We start from the raw sequence: 10259 nt of genomic DNA, 5'->3' as shown, positions 1-10259 counted from the left end.
GGCAGCTCCGCGCCGAGCCCCATTTGATCCCGCTCCCATGGTGTCCCCTGCTCCTCTGCGGTGGTCCCACTGCAGGGTGTCCCCTCCCCGTGCTCCCCTCCTGCTCACCCACAAGGGCACCCCCGGCAAAAGCCATCAGCAGAGACACCATGATGCCGGCCGCCTGGAATCCGCCTTGGACACTGGGTGTCCGTGTCTGGTACGGGCCAGTGAAGTCAAACGCCTTGATGAACCTGCAGAGAGGGAGAGAGTTCCCGCTGGCAGGAGGTCTGTCGAGCTCTGGAGGAGCCATGTGGCCTTACTCCTTCAGGGAATCCTCCCTCCTTAGCCCCATCCCTCTTCTGCAATGGACCAGGAGAGTGTCACAATGACACGAACCACTCCTCTGCCCCCTGGCAAAGGTTTACCCAGGAGGAGCCCAAAATACAAGCATTTCCTTTGTATTTCAGACCTTCAACTTTACCTGACCCCACAAAGCAATGCAGGGATGGAGGGAGGAGCGCTTCCCCACCCACCGCGCTCCGGAATAATGCCAAGCAATAGGGTTGTGGCTTGCTTTTTTAGGCTACCACAAGTCAGCTGCAAGAGATGAGTCTTTTATACTTCAGTAAGCCCCACACAGTCAGTGCACCCCATGTTTTTGAGGTGGAAAGGGGCAAATACGGACAATTAACAAGGGCTGTTAATTGCTCCTTGTTCCCAGCCCTGGGAGCCCCAGGGTAAATCTGTTCTCAGGGAAGGTTTTCAAGCTGTCTTACCCTTCCTTTCCATATACATCCTCAGTGGCTGCGGCTGCAGTGATGGCCCCCACAATGCCCCCAATAAGGCCCGGCATGCCGTGGAGATTGTGGATGCCACATGTGTCTTGGATGCGCAACCTGGACTCCAAAAAGGGCTGAGGGGAAGGCAGGTACAGAGAGATGAGGTACATGAACATAGCCCTGGGAAGGATTAGTTCATTCCATGGAGGACTGGGATAAGCAGAGAAGGAAAAGTGATACTGTGTCCCATTCAACAGCTAAGGAAGGGCAAAGACAAAGATACGAGGCAAGATTAAGATAAAATAACAACGTATGTTCCAAACACTCTCTTGTTGGGAGACTGAACCTTCCTGAGCATTTTGGGACAGTAAATGGGAGTCAGAAGTGCATCTGCATAAGAGACAGTGGAAAGCACGAACCCTCCAAGGGAGGCGAATCCATTTCTGACCTGCTTAGCAGGACAGGGCTGCAGACCCCTGGAGCAGCACTCACCGTGAGGTAGACATACCCCACCGTGGACACAATCCCAGAGATGAACCCGACAATGAGGGCGCCGTACGGAGTCAGCATCATCTCCGCACTGGTGCCCACGGCCACGCCGCCCGCCAGCGTTGCGTTCTGGATGTGGACCTGCAGAAGTAACCGCCCTGTCTTGGCATCTCGGGGAGACTGAATTGCTCAGGGATGGTGCAAATGGCGAAGCAGGAGAATCAGCTCTGAAAATGTTCCCAGAGGAAACTTCAGGGCCTGTTTTCCTGCTCGCTGGTGAAAAACAAGAGAAGAAGAGGCAGCCTCTGTCTGCAGCACAGGCGCACAGACTCCCACTCCCCGTACCACACACGTTCTTTGCATCCACAAATCCGGGTGGGGAGTTGTGATCAGATGGAAATTGTCTCACCCATGTGTCACGCAAGCTCTGCTGTCACAGAGACATGTCACCCACACACATAACACGTACAAGTCAGCCCCCCGATTGCTCACGAGCTGCTGCGCAGGCCCTGCTCGGCTTGCTGGAGAGCACTGCCAAACATGGCTCTGCAACGTGCCCATCAGTAGCAATCTGGGCACAGCAAGTCCAGTCCCTGCTGTGATTTAGGTCCACCACATGCAGGGGATCCTCCTGCACCTCAAACACTGCAGGACCCACTTCCCACTTGCTTATTCTGGGTTTCTGCTTGGATGCTGGTTTTGCCATCACACCCTAAAACCCAGCATCTGTTCAGCAAAGGACAAGTGCCAATCATTTCCTGGCCCCTTGATCAACTTCATTATAAGTCCCCTGGGCTCCCAGCTTACCATGTCCAGCTTGCCTTTCTTCTGCAGCATGCTGGAGAAGGCCACTGTGGTGAGGACACAAGCAGCCAGCGAGCAGTATGTGTTAATGGCAGCCCGGTGCTGGGCGTCCCCGTGCTCAGATACTGCTGAGTTAAAACTGGGCCAGTACATCCATAGATACAGGGTTCCTGGTGGGAAGGGGAGAAGGGGATAAAGAAGGGAAAAGAGAGAATATGGGAATTGAAAAATCCTCTAAATAAGATCTTTCTGCCCAGTGGGAAGTTAAATCTTGTGGTCCTGCTGTCCCAGAGCCGCATCCCTCATGATGGGACCAGCATCAGGAGGAGCTGGCAGAGAGAGAGCCAAAATACATCCTTATCTGCCCATGTACCATCTCAACCCAGCCACTGATGAAGGGAGCTGAGTAGCTTGGAGAGGTAGAAGACTGGGATACAGAGCTTCTCACCCCCAGATCCTGGTTTCAGTTTGGTTTTCCCAGAGACTCAGGAGGGACCATCCCTCTGCAGCTAAGTGGTCCACAGGTAGCAGCACCCCTGAGGCAGGGGCTGACTCACCGATCATAGCGAAGAGGTCAGAGTGGTACACGGAGCCCTGCTTGTCCTTACTCTGCTCCAGGTTGGGTCTGTACAGGATGCATGTCACTGTGAGGCCAAAGTAAGCTCCAAAGGTGTGAATGGTCATGGAGCCACCTGCATCCTTAACCTGCAGCCATGGGAAAACAGAGGCTTGCTTCTGCAGTTGCTGCTCATCCTGGAGCTGAGGTCTGGTTTGCATCATGACCAGCTTGTCCTCCCAATCTTGTCATGGGGAGAGGTGGACAAAAATGCTCTGGTCCAGCTATCTATCCTGCTCTCTTGGTCCTGTGCATGACCATGACATGCCTCTTACCTTCCCCTTGGAAGGCATCAAGGCAGAGGGGAGTTTCTGACCTGTGCCAGTGGCAAACGGGTTGCGGCAATAGCCAGGTTGGCTTCCAAGTGCACTCAGTTCTTCTGGGAACTTGTTTGCTTCTCAGCCCTCCAAGCCCTCCCTCGGAGGGCAGGAACCCTGCCTCTGTCAGCAGACATATCCTCTTTGTCACTTTATTTCCTTCTACAACACCCATATTCCAGCAGGGGAAACAGATGAGAGAATCTCAGGCACAAAGAGAGTGACTGGTTCTTTGCATTAAGAATCATCATCTGCCTTGGGAGCTGCAGCAGAGGGACCCTGTGCTCTTTGTGTGTAAAGCCCTAGAAGATCTCCCTTCTCAGTGAAGTATCACCTGATGACCCTCTCTTCATAATCTGTCTACTCTTTCTGCCTGAATGCTTGCATTTTGAATGCTTATGAGGCAGTGGCTTGGTGGAGCCATAGTAAAGGGAGATGATTTGGTGAGACGTGGAGAGGAAGGAGCAGAACCAACCTGGTTCTGCTTAAAGCCTTACATGAAGCAGGTTGAGGAGGATGTACTCATTCACTGCAAAAAGCGTGACTTGAAACAGAGTCATGACAAGGAGCTGTATGGGGCTGCTTTTGCCCAGGATGGCCCCAAAGGCAATGCACACAGAGCCCACGCAGAAATCAGCATTGATCAGGCTGGAAAAGGGGAAGGGAAATGGTTGTTTAGTAAGGAAATACTCTTCTGGAAGTCACCCTCACGCACCGCAGCTCTAGAGATCCATCCTAGAGATGAACAGGTGATTAGGAGACAGCCCAGCGTTTCCCACTGACCTTCCTCCCATCCTTATATACTGTCCAGAAAAGGTGCTTTCCCCCATATTATTTCAATAACATGGATCACGTGTTCCCAGCACTGGTGTCCATGGTGCCTAGCTTGGGACTAAGGAGTGATGCTCCTTTCACATTTCCCTTTGAGCACCATAATGGCAGGTACTTTGGGCTAAAAGGTGGAAAGCAAGTGGAGGTATACGGAGGGAAGGCAACATTTTAGAGACTTGATTGCACATGATAGAGGGACAGATGCTGCCAGCTTGCTTCCCATCCCAGCTCTTCCACGCCAGCACCCCAGAGGCCATCCTTACTTCTCCACTCCAATGAGGATCTTTCCGTTCTCGAAAGAGTGGAACCAGCCTTGCATCAGTAGAGCCCACTGGATCCCAAAGGCAGCAAGGAGGAAATTGAAACCCACGGCTCCAAATCCGTAACGCTTGAGGAATACCATGAGGAAGCCAAAGCCCACAAAGATCATCACGTGGACATCCTGGAAAGCTGTGCAGAGGGAAGGGACTGTCAGCTTGGGAGGGGGCAGCAGGGCTGTGAGTGCCATTTGACTTTAGTGGTGAAAGGAAACTACCCACGTCAGTGGCAGTAGGGGGGAAATTCAGGAGAAAACGTGTGTTTGTTCCAAGTCCCCACATTTCTAAGTCTGAGAATGGCTCAGGTTTTGTAAACCGGCTTTTGGTTAAAAGGCTTTGTCTTGAAAGTGTGCATGCAGGAGAAGGCCGGAGACTAATGGAGTGCGCAGAGGAAAGCATTCTTCTATTCAGATTGGGTTTTCCCCTTTTGCAAAAACCTCAGAAAATGCAAGTAAAATGAGCAGTGAAGTTTTATTAAAAACACATGGATGGTCATTTTGGGTAGGCCCATCTCATGCAGGAACGGCTCAGAGCAAGAAGAGTACAAGAACAAGGGCAGTTCATAAACACATTTATCAGTGCTGCTGAAATCAGTGGCAAAATAACCTTGAGACCAGGATCCTCCTTGTGAGATTTGGAGTGCTTAAACCAGAGGGACCCAGTTCTTTCCATTAATGCTCTGACCTCACTCGAGCCCCTCAGATGCCCTTCCCTGGGGGAAACCAAACCCGTGTGAGCCTCCTGAAAGACTTTCTCAGTGCAATAAACCTGCTGTACTTTTAATGCTGCACGTTTCTACCAGATAAGCATCGCTTTGCAATTAAGTGAGCTGAAACTCTGCATAGGTACAACTGAACCATGCAAACTCCCACACTGGAGGCTCACAAAAAGAGCAGGAGACCCAAGGGTGGGATCCTCTGCTGGGAGACTCCCACCAGCACGCCCTCACTTTACAACAGGTAAACATAGCATTAACAGAGCTACTCCAGCTCTGTGTTACGCAGCACACAAACCATTATAGCCACTATAACCAGTAATGTTTGTGCACCCCAGAGAAGGCATAAGCTCAGGGCAAAGTTTGAGAATCTGCTGTACTCTGAACCTGTGCTGAAATCCAGCAGCCTCATATCCACTCCTGCAGGGACACTGGGGTTGTACCTGCTGCTTCCACTAAGGGCTGGGTGAGGATTTGGGTGAGGTGTTGCTCTGCAGAAGCCATGGCTTTTGTCCTTTGGTGCTTTACAAGATCTTGCAACTTGCTAAAGGACAAAGCTTTGGACAGGCTCCAGCAATGTAGTGTCACATTGCAGAGACAGGTTAATCTGCTCTTTGGAAATGCTCCCCATGCCCATGAAATCACTCATAAGAAAAGGAAGGAGGCAAGACCAGGGGCTGGCACTGTTCAGCAGAGGTCACTTCAAACACACTTCACTGCATGCCCAAAGAACCAGTCTTCCTAACTCTGGTTTCACCATACAACCCTACAGACTCTCCCTCTGCAGCTGTGTTTATTCTCGCCACCTCTCTTCTCCAGTGCAATCAGCACAATAAACAGCCAGAATTATCTGCTGCCATTTGCATTATATATTCCCACTTTCATCCTTAAAAGCAGAAACAGACAGGTCAGAGTCAAAGCCAGGGACTCTGTGCCCTCTGAAAACACAAAGGGTGCCCACTGTGTGTCAGACCCTGTACAAACCCAGGAGGTCTTTCTTCAAGCTGCACCCAATCTAAAACCTTTTTCTAACCCTTACATTTGTTTTCCCTGGGGAAGAATAACATTGGCATCACTCAGAGACAATGAGTCTCTAGGTGCTGCCATGCCCTAAAGACTTTGTGACCTTTCTTATGTGGGAGGACAACTGGCACCACTACCAAGAGGAAGTGTTTGGGCTTTGGGAATGCTACCTGTACCAAAGTATCTGGTTTCTTTTCCCTGGAGAGCAGATGAGTCACACATTAAGGAATATCAATGTGCGATTCAAAATGAAAAGGAATTGTCACACTGACTGGACCTGGCAATGGGCACCACTGACACGGTTGTGCATAGGCTCCCCTCTGCCTGCCTTCCCAACCATCTCTGGGCCTGGAGGACCTGCCAGTTCATCACTCCTATCCCACTGCCACTGGGGACAGGTCCTATGGACAGCTGAGGTTGCAGACACGTTGCTATAACTGGTCCTTGGGTGTTCCACCACAACACTCTGTCCTGAAGAGCACTGGATGGAAAGAGAGGTCAAAATGCCAGGGCTTGGCCACCTTGCCGTGTTTGTCCATCTTTGCAGAGAGAGAATAGTTTTTATTAGAAAATGGTCAAAGACCAGCTGTGCTTTTGGGCACGTGAGCCCTTCTTCAGGTCTGCAACAGAAACGTAATCCAAAGCTAAACTGATCTAAGCAGTTGCTCCTAGGTTCATTTAGTTGTGTGAATCCATACAGCCATTTGAGGGGAAATATTTGGCACTGCTGGGCATGGGTGGGATATGAGGACAGAAGAGATGTCATGTCCTTAGCTCTTACAAGCTCTTTCTTGGACCCCTGATGAGGACATCCCAGCACATCAGTGACAAGAGCAGCCCTCGGGCACTGACGCTGCTTCATCCCAACGCGCCTGGGGTTAGTCCCAAGGGCAGCCATAGCCATACACTAGCCCAGAGGCCAGCTGAGCAGAGGTTTTCTGTAAGCAGATCCTGTTCTGAACTAGCTAATCCTCAGCAGCTACAGGTTGCTATAGCTCCTTTGATTTAGCAGGTGTTTTTAATGGAAATGTTCTAAATAGATGCATGACTCAGGCCTGTTGCTTCCTTGGAAACAATTGCCTACAGAAGCAGCATGTTCTGAACGGCTCATAGTGATGACCAGCCCTGCAGATCAAAGCTGGCCAAAGGCACTGCCTGGCCAGGAGGGCTTCAACCACCTGAATAATCCATGGGACAATAGGATGCAGTGACCCAAGAGCCCTGAGAGCCTGGCAAATTAGGAAGATTCCAGCATTGAAATGCCAGGATCTAAAGGATAATTTACGAGCGAGGGGGAGGATGTAGGAAGGGGAGGAAGATGTCACAGGATCTCAACAGCCGTTCCTCCGTATGCACAGAAAAGCATCCAGAGCTGAGGGAGGGGGCAGCAAGCCGAAACTTGCTGGGTGCTGAGAACACGTCAGCCCTATTCCTGGAAAAAAGACGTCATGGTACCCTGCTGACACAGGCCCAAGAGGGGCCGCAAGGCTCCTCTCTTACTCTTCAGTGTACCCCAAAGCAGCCTCAAGGCAAGAGCCTGACTTCCCAGCTGTTGGTGGAGACATCGCTTCTGGCAGGCTCTTCCATGGGATGGGATGGGATGGGATGAGATGGGATGGGATGGGATGGGGACCAGCCAGCCCAGGACTAGGCTTCCCAAGTACTCACATGGGTATCGGAAATAGAAATCATTCTCTATGTCGCTGGTCACGTTGTTCTTCTGCTTCTCTTCCTCCCAGTGTGCATCAGCTTCGGGGCCGAAGCGCACAAAGACCCCAAAGAGGATGATCATGGCCACCTCCCAGAGGAGGCACACGAGCGGGAGCCGCCAGCGCATGTAGGTGTTCTTCGCCATGCCCTGATGCCTCGGCCGCTCCATCCACAGGGATCCGCCGGGGCCCTCGTCCCCTGCGCCTCCCAAGGCCAGCGGCATATATAGGAGAGGGCGAGGTGTGGTCCAGGGAGGTGCCTGCGGCAGGATCACGTTTCAGAGCCCGGGAGCTTCAGCTCCTCTCGCCCTCCTTCCTCCCCGGGAGGAGGGACGGGTCTCAGCACCTCTCCTCCGCGCTGCTCAGCGCACCTCTGAGCCCTGCCTCCCCAGGGACCTGGAGACGTGGAGGGCAGCAGAGTGGGGAGTGGAGCTCGGCCGTCCTGCCCCCTGCTCCACGAGCCACACACCTCTTCCCTTCCCCTTGTAAGAGCACTCTGGTCCCCACTGCCCTGAGCATCCTCCCTCCCTGCACTGAGTGCTTCCCCTCACCACCCCAGCAAGCACCGAGGGTGAAGGCAGGGTGCCCCTTCCTCCAGCTCTCTGTTGTCCCCTCTTTCTTGCAGGGCACTGCAACAGCCCCAAGAAGCCCTTTGTCCAGGATGAGCCTGCCCCTTGCTGTGCAGCTTGCTTCCAGACAGCCGGCTGCACCCTGCAAACCATAGTGGAGATGAGCAGGAGCAGGCTTGCCACCTCCTGCGGGGCAATTCCCAGAGCCTCTTGGGCAATGCCAAACTGTCACCAGGGTCTGTTTCCTCTCATGAGCCTCTGTCCTGGGTGCAGATATGGGGGGACACAGCCCTGCTGCAGCAGGGGTCTGCCTGGGGCTGCCCACCCCTTAACCAGAGCAGTTGGCTCTCTCTGATCAAGAGCCTATGGGGCTGAGCCCAGGGGGCACTCTCCCTTGTGATGACCAGAGGATGAGCTGTGGGGCCTCCCCACATCCCTGCTGAAGCAGCCTGAGTCACTGGGCTGGGTGCAGGTCCCATCGTTTGCTTTTGGAAAAGCAGCCAGTGGGGGAGTCCCATGGGGAAGAGGAAGATACATGCTTCAAACCAAATGCCAAGATCCTGCATGCATGCACAGACGTGCAGTGGCCCTGCCAAAGGCCCTGCCATGGATCTAGAAGGATTTAAGTGACATGTCCCATGATTTCCTGAAGTGATTTAACCAGTGCATCCTCCCAGTAAGACAAACTGGGGCTGCGTGAACCAGGGCAGCGCTCTGGGGTAGTGCTGGAGATGGGGCTGGAGACCTCAGTGGTTCAGCCTGAACATCCCTTCCTCTGGTATGGGGCCTCCTTTAATTCATAAACATAAACACAATGCTCCTTTTTCCCCCTGGTTTTGAACCATATGCTCTTCTCCTAAAGAGATGGGCCAATCCTTCAAAGGCATCCCAGCTCCTTCCTCTGCCTGCAGATCTCGAGATGCCTGTCAGTCAGTCTTCAGGAGATGAAAGACTGCAGCCCAGGCAAGCTGCCCAAATCTGCTGATGACATCTAATTGAGTCCTGCAGGCTGAGCAAGCAGCACTGATTGCTGTGGTGATTAGGCAATAATTTGAGTTTATAATTATTTTTTTCCTTGTTTGCTTTCTCCTCCAAATGACAGATGGCAGAAAAAGCTGTGGATGGTCTTGAAGAGAATGACGACCATACAAAATCATTCTCCAACCTCATCTGGGCCCCATGCTGGCTGTAGGACAGAGGCAGCATCGTAAAGAGCTGGGGAGATGCAGCTCAGGAGCAATTCTGTATGGCAGGGGAATGAGCTAGAGGTCCAGACACACACCATGGAGGGTCAGCAGTAAGACAGCAAGTGAACACCAGGCCATGGCAGAGCATCAGGGGAGCACTGGGAGGTCAGGGCTGCAGACCAGTGCTGTGCTTCTCCTAGCAAGGGTCCAGACAGAGTCCCTCTCTTCCTGCCCATGCTGTGGTGAGGAAAAGAGAACCTCATCTGCCTCGCCCTTGCCCTGCATGAGCAGAGCTTCGTGTGACTGGGGTCACTTGGTGAGAACTCATAAAGCAAGTGGATGTTGCTGTTGTCCCAAGAACGGGCTCTCCTTCAGCAACGCTGCTCAGGGCCCAACCAGTGTGGTTTTGAGTCTCTCATTATACGTGGTTTCTGCGGGACAGTCTCAGGTGTACACACCAGGAAAGAAGAGATCTTCAGCTGGAAAGAAGCTGAAATCCCTAAACAATACCTGAGCCTTAATCACCAGAAGCACTGTTGATAGTTGCATATTCTCCTGACAGCTAAGTGGTAGGACCAGCCCTACCCTAGAGCAGTTCTTAGACACCTTGAGAAATGCAAGACAGAGGCACAGAGGAGCATTTTGTAACAGAAGAGATGTTGGCAAGGTAGCGTAGCCACCAGCAATTATACTTTGTGATTCTTCTTTAGCAGAGGGAACCAAACTGCAGAGCTTCTCTAATCCGTGGCCTCACTGAACCAAGTGTCCCCAGAAAAGCAGCTTGTTAAGCCCTTGTACAGCCCAAGAGGCAGCAGCTCTGTCCCACCCGCTGTCCCCAGCCCCTTTCCCCAGTTCCTAACTGCCTGGTAGGATGCACGGGGCAGATTTCAGGGTGGCCCAGTCACAAATACCAAGCCTGCT

General features: G+C 52.4%; 1 protein-coding gene across 1 annotated transcript; it reads right to left on the bottom strand.

The window, feature by feature from the left end:
• Positions 1-108: 108 nt before the first annotated feature.
• Positions 109-7756, bottom strand: RHCG (Rh family, C glycoprotein; the record flags this gene model as incomplete). Its single annotated transcript, XM_010022052.1, has 8 exons — positions 7542-7756; positions 4082-4268; positions 3485-3635; positions 2612-2759; positions 2058-2224; positions 1254-1391; positions 759-895; positions 109-233 (listed from the first exon to the last, which is right to left on the bottom strand). Coding segments are annotated over exons 1-8 (1264 nt in total), but the record flags the coding sequence as incomplete, so codon positions are not given.
• Positions 7757-10259: the final 2503 nt, after the last annotated feature.

Source organism: Nestor notabilis, unplaced genomic scaffold (assembly GCF_000696875.1).
Source record: "Nestor notabilis isolate BGI_N333 unplaced genomic scaffold, ASM69687v1 scaffold29819, whole genome shotgun sequence".
In the NCBI taxonomy this organism is placed as follows: Eukaryota; Metazoa; Chordata; class Aves; order Psittaciformes; family Psittacidae; genus Nestor; species Nestor notabilis.
Note: the sequence above shows the minus strand (reverse complement) of the source record. Positions and strands in the feature narration are given on the sequence as shown.